This window comes from Salmo salar, chromosome 19 (assembly GCF_965601325.2).
Source record: "Salmo salar chromosome 19, fSalSal1, whole genome shotgun sequence".
Taxonomy (NCBI): Eukaryota; Metazoa; Chordata; class Actinopteri; order Salmoniformes; family Salmonidae; genus Salmo; species Salmo salar.
The window spans coordinates 65891728-65910894 of record NC_138309.1 but is presented as its reverse complement, the minus strand read 5'-3'; the positions used below and the strand labels follow the sequence as shown (position 1 = coordinate 65910894).

General features: G+C 45.5%; 1 protein-coding gene across 1 annotated transcript in view; it reads right to left on the bottom strand.

The window, feature by feature from the left end:
• plcd3b (phospholipase C, delta 3b) overlaps nucleotides 1-19167 on the bottom strand; it is a 60797-nt gene that overhangs the window by 20395 nt on the left and 21235 nt on the right. Inside the window, exons 2-3 of the mRNA XM_014158672.3 lie at nucleotides 17947-18114; nucleotides 2150-2378 (exon numbers count right to left, since the gene is read on the bottom strand). Of these exons, the coding sequence (XP_014014147.3) occupies nucleotides 2150-2378; nucleotides 17947-18114 (397 nt within the window). The remainder of the gene's footprint in view (nucleotides 1-2149; nucleotides 2379-17946; nucleotides 18115-19167) is intronic.

The window sequence follows — 19167 nt, the reverse complement described above, 5'->3', positions numbered from 1 at the left end:
AAAGGACGGACAGCTGATCATCCTCGCAGTGGCAGACCACGTTTAACAACACCTGCACAGGATCGGTACATCCGAACATCACACATGCGGGACAGGTACAGGATGGCAACAACAACTGCCCGAGTTACACCAGGAATGCACAATCCCTCCATCAGTGCTCAGACTGTCTGCAATAGGCTGAGAGAGGCTGGACTGAGGGCTTGTAGGCCTGTTGTAAGGCAGGTCCTCACCAGACATTACCGGCAACAACGTTGCCTATGGGCACAAACCCACTGTCGCTGGACCAGACAGGACTGGCAAAAAGTGGTCTTCACTGACGAATCACAGTTTAGTCTCACCAGGGGTGATGGTCGGATTCGCGTTTATCGTCGATGGAATGAGTGTTACACCGAGGCCTGTACTCTGGAGCGGGATCGATTTGGAGGTGAAGGGTCCGTCATGGTCTGGGGCGGTGTGTCACAGCATCATCGACCTGAGCTTGTTGTCATTGCAGGCAATCTCAACGCTGTGCATTACAGGGAAGACATCCTCCTCCCTCATGTGGTACCCTTCCTGCAGGTTCATCCTGACATGACCCTCCAGCATGACAACGCCACCAGCCATACTGCTCGTTCTGTGCATGATTTCCTGCAAGACCGGAATGTCAGTGTTCTGCCATGGTCAGCGAAGAGCCCGGATCTCAATACCATTGAGCACGTCTGGGACCTGTTGGATCGGAGGGTGAGGGCTAGGGCCATTCCCCCCAGAAATGTCGGGAAACTTGCTGGTGCCTTGGTGGAAGAATGGGGTAACATCTCACAGCAAGAACTGGCAAATCTGTTGCAGTCCATGAGGAGGAGATGCACTGCAGTACTTAATGCAGCTGGTGGCCAAACCAGATACTGACTGTTACTTTTGATTTTCATCCCCCCTTTGTTTAGGGTCACATTATTCCATTTCTGTTAGTCACATGACTGTGGAACTTGTTCAGTTTATGTCTCAGTTGTTGAATCTTGTTATGTTCACACAAATATTTACACATGTTAAGTTTGCTGAAAATAAACGCAGTTGACAGTGAGAGGATGTTTCCTTTTTTGCTGAGTTTATGTACATATATACACAAGACCGTTGAAAAGTTTTGGGTCACTTAGAAATGTCCTTGTTTTTGAAAGAAAGCACATTTTTTGTCCATTAAAATAACATCAAATTGATCACAAATACAGTGTCGACATTATAAATGTTGTAAATGACTATTGTAGCTGGAAACGGCTGATTTTTTATGGAATATCTACATAGGCGTTCAGAGGCCCATTATCAGCAACCATCACTCCTGTGTTCCAATGGCACGTTGTGTTAGCTAATCCAAGTTTATCATTTTAAAAGGCTAATTGATCATTAGAAAACCCTTGGCAATTATGTTAGCACAGCTGAAAACTGTTGTCCTGATTAAAGAAGCAATAAAACTGGCCTTCTTTATACTAGCTGAGTATCTAGAGCATCAGCATTTGTGGGTTCGATTACAGGCTCAAAATGGCTAGAAACAAAGAACTTTCTTCTGAAACTCGTCAGTCTATTCTTGTTCTGAGAAATTATGGCTATTCCATGCGAGAAATTGCCAAGAAACTGAAGATCTCATACAACGCTGTGTACTACTCCTTTCACAGAAAGGCGCAAACTGGCTCTAACCAGAATAGAAAAGGGAGTGGGAGGCCCCTGTGCACAACTGAGTAAGAGGACAAGTACATTAGAGTGTCTAGTTTGGGAAACAGACACCTCACAAGTCCTCAACTGGCAGCTTCATTGAATAGTACCCGCAAAATACCAGTCTCAATGTCAACAGTGAAGAGGCGACTCCGGGATGCTGGCCTTCTAGGCAGAGTTCCTCTGCCCAGTATCTGTGTTCTTTTGCCCATCTTAATCTTTTCTTTTTATTGGCCAGTCTGAGATATGGCTTTTTCTTTGCAACTCTGCCTAGAAGGCCAGCATCCCTGAGTCGCCTCTTCGCTGTTGACGTTGAAACTGGTGTTTTGCGGGTACTATTTAATGAAGCTGCCAGTTGAGGCCCATGACCACACCCACCACCTAAACCTAATTTTGATCCAGAAAAAACCTTGTCATCATCATCACCATCATCAGCATTTTCATCGTCACCATCAACCATAAAGGATATTTGTCCAGCTTTTCCTTCTGGGTCATGTTCTCCACCCTCTCCTGGAGGGTCCTGATGCCCCTTGCCCAGCGCTGGGCCTCCTCGTCAGTCTGGCACCGCAGGTCCAGACTCTTCCTGGCCCCCTTGAACACCACAGTGAGACACTGGCCCTCGGGAATTGAGCCCGTCAGCTGTCGCAGGGTCTCCGACTGCAAGCCCTCGCGTACACACTCCACGTCCGTGACCGAGACTGAGGGAGGGAGGGAGGGAGAGAAAGGGAAGAAAAAATGAAATGACACCTGTGTGACTCATTTGGTAGAGCATGGTGCTTGCAATGCCTGGGTTGTGGGTTTGATTCCCATGGGGGACCAGTACAAAAATGTACGCACTTACTGTAAGTTGCTCTGGTTAAGAGCGTCTGCTAAATGAAGAAAGCACATTTAACAAATAGCTGAATTAGCAAACAAGCAATTAGTAATCACACACAGAAGAGTGCTATAGGTGTGAATCTCCTGACAGGTCTTCAGGGCACTGCTATCTTTCTCTCAGTGTGTGTGATTACGTGGCATCGTTCTGAGAGCAGTAGCTGGACAGCTTCCAAGCACACTAAGACACTATAGACTCTTGGTACACACTGGCACACACTACTGAGCCCCTCTCTTCTTCACAAAGGTCTTCATACACATCTCCAATTCAACAAATCAGTTCAAGGAGATTTATTTGAATAGCACTGTTTGTATACCTCCAATTATCACTTTAGTCTTAAGGTATGCATTGCTGAGGGGAGATGTTCTGGGGTGGGGGTGCTGATACATTTTCCGGGGGGGGGGGGGCACCCTCAGCACCGCTACTTCTCGCGGCTATGACACTATGACAAGGGGACATTATTGACGGGATCATGTAGGCCTATGAACACAGACTTCCTAGGATGTCTATTTTCTACTGTATCTACAGTGGCCAGTCTAGGTTACCAAACAAACAACTCTCCAAAGACAGACACCACTAAAGCACCTAAGCCAAGAATAATATAATAATAATATATGCCATTTAGCATACATTTTTATCCAAAGTGACTTAGTCATGTGTGCATAAATGTTTTATTTATGTGTTACAGAACCCCCCTGCCGAGGGCGCTGTGGGACTAAAGTATTGCGTTTGTGTTTTTGTTCATATCTGTCTTGTGCCATGTAGTCTAGCTTCCCCTAACGTGAGAGATAGATCACCCCCAGGTCGTGGCTTTAGCCAATCATGCTCTCTCCATGCACTCCACACTCTGTCCATGCACTGATCACACATTATCTGATTGGTCAGATGCTCATAGCTAGCCCTGCACTGGTCAGACAGGTCCGTTGCACGTTCCCCGCAAGAGTATAAATATTGCCTTGAGCCTGACACTGTTATCGTGGGTGGAGTTAAGTCCATGGGATGCGTGAACACAAAGTAAGTTGTTGTTTAACATGGCTTTGTATGCGTCTATAAGTAGTCATAATATAACAATTATTATGTTATGTATGTATCCCATATGGCGGCGCACTATTGGCCCAGTGTCGTCCGAGTTAGGGGAGGGTTTAGCCAGGGTAGGCCGTCATTGTAAAATAAGAATTTGTTCTTAACTGACTTGCCTAGTTAAATAAAGGTAAATACAGTCCTTTCTTACACAGCCACTGTTTATGTAAGGGATAAACACCTCCGTTCTATACATTACCTTGGAAATAATGGACGACACTACGTGGAGTTCATTTTTCAAAGGTAATGTACAGATTGGAGGCGTTTATCCTGCTTATACCACAGTTGCCAAAGAAAACAATTATAAAGGACACATTTACCAGTAGAAAAAACATTTCGTTGATATTTATATTTTTGTAAGAGAATTCATACTTTCTCATCGTTTTGGTTGCTAGTCGTTCGTTCGATTAGTTTGTTTGATTAGTTCGATATTTATGGTCATGACCCAGTTGTTCGTTCTATATGTTCCGACAACGTTCTTGTCCCTTGCTTGCTAGTTAGCCAACTAGCTACGACTAACACAGTCACGACCTCTGCAGCCAGAATAACAGAAAAGTAGCTGCATTTGCGTTGGTTTAAGCTGTTATCTATTGACATTTATTTGGATACATCCATAACAATGAGCTGATGATGCCCGATTTTGCCTGGCATAGCGAGAAAAGTTACCTTTCTTGTCAGGACACTCATCACTGTTCATTACAAGGAGATCGCATTGCATATCAAAAACCAGGCTAGAAGCTAGCTAAATAGTTTCTTGCTAGCAAACCTTCCGATCTGACAACCAAATTCTAAAATACCAGTTGCTGAAAACAGCAGGTAAAACTAGAAACGTGGGAGGATTTGACAGCATAGCGCCACTTACACCTTGACTGCAACATAGGGACTGGAGAAATTCATGTTCATCACTCACCACGTTAGGTTATCAAATGCAAAAAAAAAATATGTCTCTGCAAAAACAAATCAACGCTAGGTAGCTAGCTAGCTAAGTTTTCCTCATTGGACCTGCATTAACAATGTATCCAATTTCAGTTTGTCTGGTTGTTGGTTTAGCTTTCTGTAACTTTGTAGCAAGTACGGTCTGCATGTGTAGACGCATATTGCAAGGTGTCCCGATATCTTTTCAACTGTCCCATTATCTGGTTTTAATGTCCATTCTAGAATGCCCTTGTAACCAATCAGAAACAAGTATTCAACAATGCTGTGGTATAATACTTGTTAGCAAACATGCTAGTCATTAGTCTACTCCACTATATGCTTATTAGATACAGTCCATGTTATCGAGTATTGCTGTGTCATAGCCTACTGTTTATTGTTGCAGTATATTATCATATAGAATCATACATATTGTGCTTTTGTAGTTCTATGCCATTACATGGTTGTAGCTCATTACATTTACATTTTAGTCATTTAGCAGACACTCTTATCCAGAGCGACTTACAGTAGCGAATGCATACATTTCATACTTTTTTTTTCTTCCCCGTACTGGTCCCCCGTGGGAATCAAACCCACAACCCTGACGTTGCAAACACCAAGCTCTACCAACTGAGCCACACGGGACCTCATTCATGTCCATTCACTGCTCTATCCATTGTAGCCTGTAAGTCTCTACTGCTTCGGGGTGGAAGTTACGCAACAAATATTGGGATTTTACCAGCTAAATACAAGCTACAATTATTTGACTTTGTTTGTCTTTGTTGGTGAGCTGCCATTTTGGTGAAGGTTGGTTTGGTTTCTGGATGGGCAATAATGTGGGTGTACACACACACACACACACACACACACACACACACACACACACACACACACACACACACACACACACACACACACACACACACACACACACACACACACAAACACACACCACACCACACACACACACACACACACACACACAGACAGACACACATACACACAAATGCAAACAGGGAGGCCTGAAAATAGGACAGAGGTGTTTGCAGACACTACTGTATTTTCAACATGTTTGCTTGACTACCTCTTTTCCAGCAAATGGATAGTGTGTGTGCATGTGTGTTTCCTTAGGTAATCACGCACAGTGCAATAAACTGGCTAAAATAAGCCCTATTCATATTTCCCATTCATCTGTGAGGCTAGCTAATATTATTTGTCTATCTCTACTTCTCACTGAAAACAGTGGAGACATTAATGGTTGCCCACTGCCCAGTTGCCAGGGCTACAAAAATGGACCAAATAAGTGATTTTGGCAACCAACTTGGTTACCCAGCTTGGCAACCACTTTCAAAATAAGTGTCGGGCCCTGGTAGAGACTCTATAAGCACACATTATCTGCGCTCTCTACCACAGGAGTGCAGGGTTCTGGTGGAGAGCAAGGCAAGAACTGAATAGGAAGATCTGAATAGGAAAGTAGTAGGGTGGTATGCACACATCCATAAAAACACTTGTCCCAGGTGCTGGATTAGAGAGGATAATGTAGAAAAAAAGACATCTGCACACTGATATTATGCTCCCAAAGTGTAATTTAGTAGGATAACGTTTTAGTGAAAACATTGTCCTGGCAAAGACCAAGGTTGGGGTCGCAACGTTATCCTAATAAATGACACTTTTGGAGCATATAACAGCGTGTATTTATTTTGTGTTCTACAGAACTGCATAGATCTGTATGCTTCATTAATTGACTGAGACACTAGGGAAGAATCCTAACATTAGACTGGCGTGGGGAACTCACATGGACATGCATGATCCAAGTGATTTGTGCTGAACTGAATTCTCAAACTAGGTTCTGCCCATAGCTATTACAGAGTAAACATGTCTAGTCTTTGATGGTGAGTAAAGAGAAATGTTGGTTTTAATGATAGGCCTTTTAGGCTTCTTCAGAGCTAGAGATGGGCGGACACACCCTGTTATTGGTGGTCAAAGGAGAGGACCCTACTACACACGTGGATAAGCAAACAGATTCCCATACCCATGCCCACACACGCAGCTTGGGTTGGGGCGGTATACGATAATACCGTTTAATGGGCTATTTTGAAATACAGCAGGTATGATGTCCAATATCGTTGACACAATTTCTTTAAATGTCCAATGCAGTCGGTTTTATCTCAATATCAAATCATTTCTGGGTAACAGTTAAGTATCTTACTGTGATTATTTTAAATTAAAATGGTAAAAAATGAACAAAAATAACTTCTTAGCAAAGAGCAATTTCTCAAGCAAGAATTTTGCTAGGATTGTCTGGGAGTGGTCTAAGTGGGGAGGGGAAACCTGAAAACTAGCTGTTATTGGCAGAGAGGTTTGGAACTCTCTTTCCTATTGGTACAGTAACTCATTTCCCACCTGGTGATGTCACCGGGCAGGCCAAAACGCCATCCCACCAAAACAGGCTGAAATATAAGGAGGTCTTTTCAAATAGATCTCACACTAAAGGGCATCATGATTTTCACAATTTTACAGTATTATTCCAACCTCACCTCAAAGTGTGGAAAACACAGAAAATCAACTTTTTGACTGCACTGGGCCTTTTAACTTTTTAACCAGCCCTACTGGTTAATGAAATAGGGCTGAGATTCATCCATCTTGTTTGTGCATTATGTATGTTTGACCAATGAAGCATAGGTCTGGTCCTGGTTTGTTATCAAACAGCACAACTGCCAATCTAATCTCTCGATCAGCTGCTACCTCATGCCTTTATCTTTTTCTGAGCTTGGACTTTGAGAGGGCGGAACATATGTTTTATAAGCCTATATGAATAAGCACTGATTAATCATTATCCATTAAACATTAAAATCTTTTCAAAGGCTTTAAAGGCATCACATCCTTTTGCATCTATTTTCATTTCATTTTTCTATTTGATTCATGAAAAAAATATATGATTTGATATATCATTTAGAAATTCTAACTTTGGTAACCGTGGTAACTTTTTTTTGGTAATAATACATAATTATTTGAAATCACTGAAACATTTGCAGAGTGTGGCTTGTGTAAACACAGATGGTGTAAACATATTTTTACCTCCAAAAATGGGACCCACTGGGCACAGACGTCAATTCAACGTCCATTCCACATTGGTTCAAACGTAAAAACAACGTTGATTCAACCAGTGTGTGCCCAGTGGTAGGACACTCCCACTGGGCACTGTCACGCCCTGACCATAGAGAGCCTTTTATTCTCTATGTTGGTTAGGTCAGGGTGTGACTAGGGTGGGTTATCTAGGTTGTTTTTTCTATGTTGGCCTGGTATGGTTCCCAATCAAAGGCAGCTGTTTATTGTTGTCTCTGATTAGGGATCATATTTAGGCAGCTTTTTCCCCACTGTGTTTTGTGGGATCTTATTTTCAGTAAGTGCATGTAGCATCTCTGTCGTCACGGTTTGTTGTTTGTTTCCTTTTGTTTTGTGAGTTTCTTTAAATAAAAGATGTGGAACTCAGAGCACGCTGCGCCTTGGTCCGTCTCTACACACAACCGTGACAGAAGATCCCACAGACCAAGCAGCGTGCCCATGAGGAGCAGGGATCCTGGGCCTGGGAGGAAAGCCAGGAGTGGAGGACATCCTGGACTTGGGACGAAATAATGTCAGGAGACAAAAGCCTGCCATGGAAGCAGGCGGAAGCAGCGAAGGAGGAGAATCGACGACATCGAGGCTCGCGGCCACGACGTAGGCCCAAGAAGCAGCCCCCAAAATGTTTTTGCGGGGGGCACACGGGGTGGTCGGCGACGCTGACCGGCCCCACGCATCAGGCCTCCAGTGCGCCTTCACAGTCCAGAGCTTCCGGCGACAGTTCCCAGTCCAGAGCTTCCGACGACGGTCCCTAGTCCAGAGCTTCCGACGACAGTTGCCAGTCCAGAGCTTCCGGCGCCAGTTTTCAGTCCGGAACCTCCCGAGACGGTCTACAGTCCGGAACCTCCCGAGACGGTCCACAGCCCGGAGCCTCCCGCGACGGTCCACAGTCCGGAACCTCCCGCGACGGTCCACAGTCCGGAGCCTCCCGCGACGGTCCACAGTCCGAAGCCTCCCGCGACGGTCCACAGTCCGGAGCCTCCCGCGACGGTGTACAGGCCGGAGCCTCCCGCGACGGTGCACAGTCCGGAGCCTCCTGCGATGGTCCACAGGCCGGAGTCCTCCTCTGCGCCGATGCCCAGTCCGGGCACGGCGTTCTACCCGGCTCCATGGCCGGACCCATGGTCTGGGCGGGGCCAAAGTCCGATGGTGGCGGATCCACGAGCGGAGTGGGTACTTCGCCACGCACCGACACTAGATGCCTACCCGGACCCTCCCCTATAGAGTCAGGTTTTGCGGCCGGAGTCCGCACCTTGGGGGGGGTACTGTCACGCCCTGACCATAGAGAGCCTTTTATTCTCTATGTTGGTTAGGTCAGGGTGTGACTAGGATGGGTTATCTAGGTTGTTTTGTCTAGGTTGGCCTGGTATGGTTCCCAATCAGAGGCACCTGTTAATCATTGCCTCTGATTGGGGATCATATTTAGGCAGCCATTTCCCCACTGTGTTTTGTGGGATCTTATTTTGAGTAAGTGGATGTAGCATCTCTGTCGTCACGGTTTGTTGTTTGTTTCCTTTTGTTTTGTGAGTTTCTTTAACCTGTTGGGGATAGGGGGCAGTAGTTGCACAGCCAGATAAAAAACGTACCGATTTAATCTGGTTACTACTCCTGCCCAGTAACTAGAATATGCATATAATTATTGGCTTTGGATAGAAAACACCCTAACGTTTCTAAAACTGTTTGAATGGTGTCTGTGAGTATAACAGAACTCATATGGCAGGCAAAAACCTGAGAAGATTCCTTACAGGAAGTGGCCTGTCTGACCATTCCTTGAGCTTCTTGACTCTGTTTATTGAAGACTGGGGATCTTTGCTGTAACGTGACACTTCCTACGGCTCCCATAGGCTCTCAGAAGGCGGGAAAAAGCTGAATGATGTAATTCCAGCCCCAGGCTGAAACACATTAGCGCTTTTGGCAAGTGCTCTATCAGAGGACAATGGGCTTAGGTGCGTGCACGAGTCGACCCCATGTTTTTATTTTCTATCGTCTTTGAACCTAAACAGAGATTCCCGGTCGGAATATTATCGCTTTTTTACGAGAAAAATTGCATAAAAATTGATTTTAAACAGCGGTTGACATGCTTCGAAGTACGGTAATGGAATATTTAGAATTTTTTTGTCACGAAATGCGTCGTGCGCGTAACCCTTATTTACCCTTTCGGATAGTGTCTCGAACGCACGAACAAAACGCCGCTATTTGGATATAACTATGGATTATTTGGGACCAAACCAACATTTGTTATTGAAGTAGAAGTCCTGGGAGTGCATTCTGACGAAGAACACCAAAGGTAATAACATTTTTCTTATAGTAAATCTGACTTTGGTGAGTGCTAAACTTGCTGGGTGTCTAAATAGCTAGCCATGTGATGCCGGGCTATCTACTCAGAATATTGCAAAATGTGCTTTCACCGAAAAGCTATTTTAAAATCGGACATATCGACTGCAGTCGATATGTTCTGTATCTATAATTCTTAAAATAATTGTTATGCTTTTTGTGAACGTTTATCGTGAGTAATTTAGTAAATGTTTAGTAAATTCACCGGAAGTTTGCGGGGGGTATGCTAGTTCTGAACGTCACATGCTAATGTAAAAAGCTGGTTTTTGATATAAATATGAACTTGATTGAACAAAACATGCATGTATTGTATAACATAATGTCCTAGGTGTGTCATCTGATGAAGATCATCAAAGGTTAGTGCTGCATTTAGCTGTGGTTTGGGTTTATGTGACATTATATGCTAGCTTGAAAAATGGGTGTCTGATTATTTCTGGCTGGGTACTCTGCTGACATAATCTAATGTTTTGCTTTCGTTGTAAAGCCTTTTTGAAATCGGACAGTGTGGTTAGATTAACGAGAGTCTTGTCTTTAAAATGGTGTAAAATAGTCATATGTTTGAGAAATTGAAGTAATAGCATTTCTAAGGTATTTGAATAACGCGCCACAGGATTCCACTGGCTGTTACGTAGGTGGGACGATTTCGTCCCGCCGACCCTAGAGAGGTTAAATAAAAGATGTGGAACTCAGAGCACGCTGCGCCTTGGTCCGTCTCTACACACAACCGTGACAGGCACACACTAATTCCCCTCACAGTCCCTTCAGTTTCCATTAAGTCCCGTTAATTTGGCTGCTCAGCATACCTTAGTTATCCCTCACCAATACATATATATATTTTTTTTATTGTCCTTTGAGCCAGATTTAGTGACCAACAGTTTTTTACACGGTCCGTCATTTCTCAGGATTTAGCGACCAATAGTTTTTACATGGTCCTTCGAGCCGGATTCTGATCGGCTATAGTTTGAGATGTTGAAGTACCCAGAAGAGGAGTTGTTTCCGCGCCCCAGGATGCAGACGAGTTATCCTGCACCCCCAAGACGTATGAGGCCGCTGTCACCACCCACCTCAGTCCACACCGCCACAGGAAGCCACCATGCATCTGAGGAAGATGATTTGCAAGGCCCTACACACCTCTTTCATCTAAGGGACTACCAGCCCTGCTCCAGGCTTCCTCAGTGGTCAGGGAATGACCACACCCTCACCAGTTAGGATCTGATGAGGGAATACGAGTACCTGCGTCACGAGCAGCAAGAGATCAGGAGGGTAGTCCTTCCCGACCTGAGTCACCGCCGCGGGATCACCAGTACCGCTGCTACTCTCCTGTACACCACTGCTCTAGGACTCCCTGGCTATAGCCATCGTCCCCACCATGGGAGCACCATCACTCCTACTCCCCTGAGACACTACTCCAGGCCTGAGTGTTCGCCACCAAGGTGGCCTAGCTATTCAACAGATCTTTCTCGGTCCAGGTCCCCCTGGCTGGAGCCTTCGTCGTATCTACCAGAGGGTCGGGAACGCCACCTCCACCATTGGTGGTCCAGCTGCTCTCCCAACCAACGTCCTCTAGGCCCCTCTGGCCAGAGGCACGGAGCCGTCGGGTTCGCTTCTGCTCCCCAGAGTGGCCTAGCTCCCCAGCAGATGAAGACAACTCCAGAGTGCGCAGTCCACAACACCAAGGTCTGCACCCTCCTTAGCCAGCTCCTCAACTAGCCACAGTTAAGGAGACTCCCGCTCCAGTCACAGCCAGCCACTGCCATGGGGCCTGTTCTGGTTGCCATTGCGGAGTCATCCTCTCCTCACAGTGGGGATCCCCTGCTAGTCGAGGCAGACGCTCCGGTGCCCGAGGTCCGACTGTCTGCTACTCTGGAACTTTAAGCAACAAAGACTCCAAAATTCAAAAGGCACTCGCACATCTGAGCAATCTTGTTTGCAGGTGCATGGTAACAGTTGAACAAGATGAAGGAAAAAGGAAACCACACACTGCTCTTGATAGTATCACTGATATTTAATAAGCTTACGTATCGGCCTCACGGCCTTCGTCAGAGCTTTTGTGAATTTTTTTAAATTAGCACCCTTATGTAGACCTAGCCCCACCCACATCCGTTCCACACATTGAAAGGGGTTGGAGGCAAAGGAAAAACAAATAAGTGCTACCAAATATAACAATATGCATTTCATAAATATTACAAAAGTGTATAAATAAGATGTATTAAACACGTCTGTAAAACCACAATGAGGACATAGCAAGTTTTCATTAATCATTTGGTACATCGTACGAAAAAACATCAGAATAATCTTAAATAGGCACATAATTCATGTTCAAATTCACAACATAACATACATAGGCATTTCATCATTAAGTCCATTAAGAAATAATGTCTGGAGGGTGAAAATCCAAAAACATTATCTTTTACTCAGAGTATTATTAATATCACAAAGACTCCACCTGCTCTCCCCCAAGAGCCCCTCACTGCTCCTGGCGCTGGATTCTTCACCCGCTCCTTGGATGGAGCCACCGCCTGCAGCTACTGCAGAAGTACAGCCCAGACGTTAGGGCCTCTCCAGTCACAGCCTGGTGGGACTTGCCAGTCCCAGGCCTTGAGTCCCTGCTGGCCCACCTGCTACCACTGTGATAGTTCCAGCCCGAGGGTCCTGCTACCTCCAGACCTCACCTCAGGGGACCTGCCAGACATCACCCCAGGTGACCCACCAGAAGTCACCCCTGATGTCCCCCCTGACCTAGTTGTCCAGTTCTTGTCCTTCCTGGTAGGGTCAGAGTTCCCTTCCTTCCCGGTAGAGTTAGAGTTCCCTGCCCACCTCGTAGTTTCAGGCCTACCTGGCCTGTGTAAAGTGTCCAGGCTTTGAGTGTCCTGCCCCTCAAGTAGGTCCAGTGTATCCTGCCTCTATGGTAGGTTTAGAGTTCCCTTCCTTGTTGGTAGGGTTACACTTCCCTTTCTTCCCGGTAGGGTCAGGTTTAGAGTTCCCTGCCTTCCCAGTAGGCCAAGTATGTCCTGACCCTCAAGTAGGTCTAGTGTATCCTGCCGTGTTCAGATCGCAGCCCCCTGCCTTAGTTGGTAGGCAGTTGCCTATCCCACCAGGTTTAGAGCCCCCTGCCTTACTAGGTCCCAAGTTTGTTGTACTAGCTCACAGTCTCCAGACATAGTCAGCCCACAGCTCCTTAGCCCACCAGGCTTAGAGCCTCCTGCCCTGCTAAGCCACAAGTTACCTGTGCTAGGTTTTCAGTCCTCAGCCCTCGTCTGCCCTCAGTCCCTAGCACTAGGTCATTGGTCTCCAGCTGCACTAGGTCTGTTGTCTCCAGCATTTGTCAGCACCTAGTCCCTAGCCCAGGTGGGTCATCAGGCTCCTGCCCTGCTAGGCTCAAAAGGTACCAGTTTCTCTAATAGTCCCAGAGCTCTACTATTCTCCAAGTCCAGCATCAGTGTCGCTGGTTGGTCCAGAGTCGTTCTCCCTGTCAGAACCAGAGTCGTTCTCCCTGTCAGGTTCAGAGTCGTTCTCCCTGTCAGGTTTAGAGTCGTTCTCCCTGTCAGGTTTAGAGTCGTTCTCCCAGTCAGGTTTAGAGTCGTTCTCCCAGTCAGGTTTAGAGTCGTTCTCCCTGTCAGGTTCAGAGTCGTTCTCCCAGTCAGGTTCAGAGTCGTTCTCCCAGTCAGGTTTAGAGTCGTTCTCCCTGTCAGGTTCAGAGTCGTTCTCCCAGTCAGGTTCAGAGTCGTTCTCCCAGTCAGGTTCAGAGTTGTTCTCCCAGTCAGGTTCAGAGTCGGTTTCCCTGTCAGGTCCAGAGTCGGTTTCCCTGTCAGGACCAGAGTCGGTTTCCCTGTCAGGTCCAGAGTCGGTTTCCCTGTCAGGTCCAGAGTCGGTTTCCCTGTCAGGTCCAGAGTCGGTTTCCCTGTCAGGACCAGAGTCGGTTTCCCTGTCAGGACCAGAGTCGGTTTCCCTGTCAGGTCCAGAGTCAGTTTCCCTGTCAGGTCCAGAGTCGGTTTCCCTGTCAGGTCCAGAGTTGGTTTCCCTGTCACGTACAGAGACATTCTCCCTGTCAAGACTAAAGTTTTCAGCACTAGGCTCCCAGACTTCAGCCGTTCTAGTTTCCCTGTGTCCAGCTCTAGTCAACCCTCAGTCCACTGCTCCGCCAGGCTATAGGTTCCCTGCCCCACTAGGTCTGCAACATCTGCCCTCAGTTGGTCGTCAGCCCCGAGCCTCAGTTGGCAAGCAGTCAGCTTGGTCAGTGCTACATGCCAAACCACCTGCCCTAGTCCTAGGCCCTGGGTCTCCCATCCCGCTAGACCCGGAGTTATCTGCTTCTCTAGGTGTGAAGTTAGACTGTTTGCAGCCCTCAGCCTGCACCCAGTCGCCTTTTTAGCGCTAGACTATACGTTCCCTGCTTGGATAGGTTAGCAGCCTCCCACCATGCCTGGCTTGCAGTCCTCAGATTTAGCTATTTGTTCCAAGTTCCCTGCCCTGCTAGGCCCTCAGCTCCCTGACCTGGGTGAACCACCGTTCCCTGACCCGGGGGGCCTGCTGTCTCTAGTTCTGGGGGGCCACCCACCTCCTGCCTTGGATGACCCTCAACCCTTCCCATGTGGCAGGCCACCTGACCTTGTCTCTGGGGCCCAGCCAACCCCTGCCTCCAGATCCCTGACGATCCTCTCCCAGGGATCCCCACATGCTCCACCATGGGAGTCATTGCTTTCAGCAGTGTGAAAGAGTCATCATCCTTAGCTGCAGCCAGTGAGCTACCAACGACAGTTGTGGCTGGCATGCCACATTTCTCCGCCGCAGTAGGCTTCAGTCGTGGCCAGCCTCTGGCATTGCACTCAGCGTCTAAGAATGGGGCCCAGCTTCCCGGCAGCAGCTGATTTAGAGGGCCCTCACCACCCGCATGGCGTTCCATGGGGTGGCCCAGGACTGCCTCCGCGTATCTGTGTACCTTCCTCGCGGGGCAGTCCCTAAGCCCTGCCTATCCTGCCGGGTAAGATTAGGCCCGCTAGGGATAAGCTTCCACTCGAGGCCTGTGGCTTTTCAGACTCTTTGGCCCTTTAAATACTGTGGCCCCCATTAGAGAATTTACCATTTAGGTTAGAGGCCTTTTCGTGGATGTTAATATTTTCATAAGAAATATTGGGGCGGCTGTAAAGAAAGTCTGTCCTGCTCCTCTCCCCTCTAACTAACTTCCCCTCACAGTCCCTTCAGTTTCCCTTAAGTACCGTTAGTTTGGCTGCTCAGCCTACCTTAGTTATCCCTCACCCATCATAGCCCTGCCATTCCCAACCAATCAGAGCGCTTGGGAAGGCGCATCTGGGCACTGCGCCCACCCACTCAGGTCAGAGTGTTATCATCGTCCGAAGGGAGAAGACACGTTTCGTAATACTTTTTATTGTCGACAGTAACACGAATGTCTGAATGTTGTGCGTGCATCGAAATGTTGGTTGCAGGAGATTTATTGGGGTTTTTACATGCTGTGTAATTGTAACGATGTACGCTGAGAGTTGGGAAGCAAGTTCAGGGAGTGTATACATTTAATAAATAAATGAACAAAACAAGAAACACAAACAGCGCACCGACATGAAACAGGAACAATGATGACTGGGGAAGAAACCAAAGGGAGTGACATATATAGGGCAGGTAATCAAGGAGGTGATGGAGTCCAGGTGAGTGGCATAATGCAATGCTGTGCGTAACGATGGTGACAGGCGTGCGCCATTACGAGCAGCCTGGTGAACTAGAGGCCGGCGAGGGAGCACACGTGACAGTAATATTACAACTAATTACTTGATGTTACTTTGATAAGTTTCAGCCATATGTTCTACTATATGGCTGTTACTATTCTTTAATGTTAGAGTTGCCAATGCTGCTTTGCGTATTGTTTATCGTATGTAGTATTATTCCGTATTGCCATAAGCGTTATTATTGCATTGATTGCACAGGTACTTTTGCAGAAGTGATTTTATTGATGTATTGGGAAACATCATATTTTGCATGCACACGCTACCGCAGCGTTTTTCATAGTGACCTTTATTGCAGGGAAACTTAATTCAGTTTTACCTCATTTCTATTAGCATGTTAAATGTGCAACTTAGTGGGAAAAAAATCTAGACCACCTTCACTCCACACACAGATACGTGTACAAAGCACCTGTATTCGGTGCATGTGACAAATAACATTTGATTTGATTTGTTCAAGTATAGACGCAGCCTTCCTTATGACGTATATTGTTTTTCAAAGGCTGATTTTAGATGAACCAGGAGAGCAGAATGAAAAATGTACGTTAATAGGCTGATAATCAAAAATATGATAAGAAGGACAAAAGCATGGGTAGAGTATAGTATTTGTTCAGCCTTTGTTTGATTTATGTACTGTTGTGATGTAGATGTTTAACTTTTTTGTGACGTGACAACTTTACTCCATTAAATCAAGAAGATGAAATGTAGAGGTTGTAATGAAGTGTTCACCATATACTCATGTCAACGTTCTTCTTATCTTTTTAAGAATGCAACTATATTGTTCTGGTTTTGTTCATGTGAGATATACAGTATCAATCTGTTTTTGTATACTCTCCTTGATGAACATGTCTTCTATTCCTTTATTTTAAAGTGTGAAAAGCTACAGAATCAGGTTGCATTGATTTAACGTGGCAGGTAGCCTAGTGGTTAGAATGTTGGACTAGTAACTGAAAGGTTGCTGGATCGAATCTCTGAGCTGACAAGGTACAAATCTGTCATTCTGCCCTTGAACAAGGCAGTTAAACCACTGTTCCCCGGTAGGCCGTCATTGTAAATAAGAATTTGTTAAATATTTTTTTGTTTATAATAATGTGTTAATCAAAACTATATATCTAAGTATAGTCCTCACATTGTTATTGCACTGTCACAATATTGTCATTTGAAGATTTCAAACACTATTTATGTGCAGTGCAAAAAAAAATACAAAAAATAAAAATGCATGAAATGAAATGTATGCATTCACTACTCTTAAGTCGCTCTGGATAAGAGCGTCTGCTAAAATGACAAAAAAAATGCTAAGATTGAAGCTGAATGATTTGTGTAAGAATGATGACATGCAATCTGTCTTTCTTTATTTACAAAATGCATTAGTAACTGCTATTCCTATTTATTTGTATTTTATATATTTTACAATCTCTCCTACAGTAAGCTCATCTACACTGAAATGAGGCACAGGTTTAAGTTTAAAGGTATAATTGACAAAAATGATGCACACGTTTGGCCACATCACAAACCAAATCTACTATTACAGCAATTGAAGGGTATGTTTCTAAGTTGAGCGTGGTACCCCATGATTGTGTTGTATGGTAACTATATGGGACAAACCACAGTCGAGGGAAACTCCTACCACCATATCATGTCCTTTAATTTGACGTGTTTCAACTTAAACTAGGATAGGTTGAAAATACATCACTACTGTAATGACTGGTGTGTGTGTGTGTGTGTGTGTGTGTGTGGTGTGTGTGTGTGTGTGTGTGTGTGTGTGTGTGTGTGTGTGTGTGTGTGTGTGTGTGTTTGCCCGTCTGTCTGTATGAGTACATACAGTGAACGTCACATCCCAAAGCAGGGCGTTAACACAGCCCATATAAGGGGTTGTATTTACATGTGTTTCACCTTACAAGCCCATATGCCAAGTCTGTGATCAACTGCAACTCAACCAAAGGCCCTCCAATCAGTGCTCATAAAACTGTCTCCCTGAAATACCTCCTTCTTCTGCCTTACAATTTCAAATACAAGGTCTGGAATTAGGCCTACTTGTCTTATACCAGTGTTATTAAAAGTGGAAAAAGCTAAGTTATGTAATAACCTGATAACAATCTAGTAAGAACATTATGTTATAGACTAGGCTTACATTCAATGATATTGATGCTCTGTTTTTGGGGGAATGGATTGGGGATGCACGCACACACAGACACACACACACACACTCACAGGACTGCTGGGCCTTGGAGCGGCTGGAGAACTTGTCGGACTCGCACCACACGGTGACTCCATCGTCCAGCAGCTTCAGCGTACGTCTCCTCTGCCAGCGTGGGGAGCGTACCTTCACCATGCTGGAGCCTTTCAGCATCACCTTCACGTCCTCATCTTCCTCTACACCTGGAGACAGAGAGATTTAGAGAGACAGAGAGAGAAGAGAAAGAGAAGTACAATAAGTAAGACAGACAGAGATGGGGCATGGGAAGGAAGAGGGAAAGGGGGAGCGAGATGGAGAGGAGTGGAGGGAGAGAGGGGAAGAGTGAAAGAGAGAGAGGTAGGGATGAAGGTGAAGGAAAGAGATGGTGAGAATGGGGAGCAAAATAAAAATGGTGCGACAGAAAGAGGGGCATAACAAGGGAGAGAGAGAAAGATAGAAACAGAAAGAGACAGCACAGGATAACGAGAAGCAATGTTATCAGCTACGTGCTTCAAGTTAATAGCCATGTGAAATCTATACCGACCGCTTTATGGTTGCACATACAGATCTGGGATCTTAATTTGATCACTCTGTTGTCGCAGAGAATTTTCCTGCCCCGCAGGAAATTCAAATGAGCATTGTGATTTACATAAATAAAGTTGGGCCAAAGCACTGTGTCTGCTTTAGTTTTTGCGAAGAAGGAGCTAGATTTGACATATTGGGTATATTTATTTATTCTGAACACATTTCTGTTTGTTGGCAATGTCAATTCTTGCATTTAAAAAAAAAAAAAAAACTTAATTTTAAGTTTGCTAGCTGGGCAGGCAAACAGGACTAAACAGTAAACCAATCAAAATCTGCGTACCATCTCTTCTAATCACGTCTGCCAATCACGTTCTCCGTACCTAAGGTTTGCAACAAACTGCTATAAGGTCTAAGTCTTTTTTGACTATTTTAGTTATAGAAACGCGATACCACCAATACATTTTAAATGTGCAACCAGAAGAAAAAAAACCCTGGAACACCTTCACTCCACAAACAGAGACGCATACAAAGCTCTCCCTCTCCCTCCATTTGGCAAATCTGACCATAATTCTATCCTCCTGATTCCTGCTTACAAGCAAAAATTAAAACAGGAAACATCAGTGACTATATCAATAAAAAAGTGGTCAAATCAAGCAGATGCTAAGCTACAGAACTGTTTTGCTAGCGCAGACTGGAATATATTCCGGGATTCCTCAATGGCATTGAGGAGT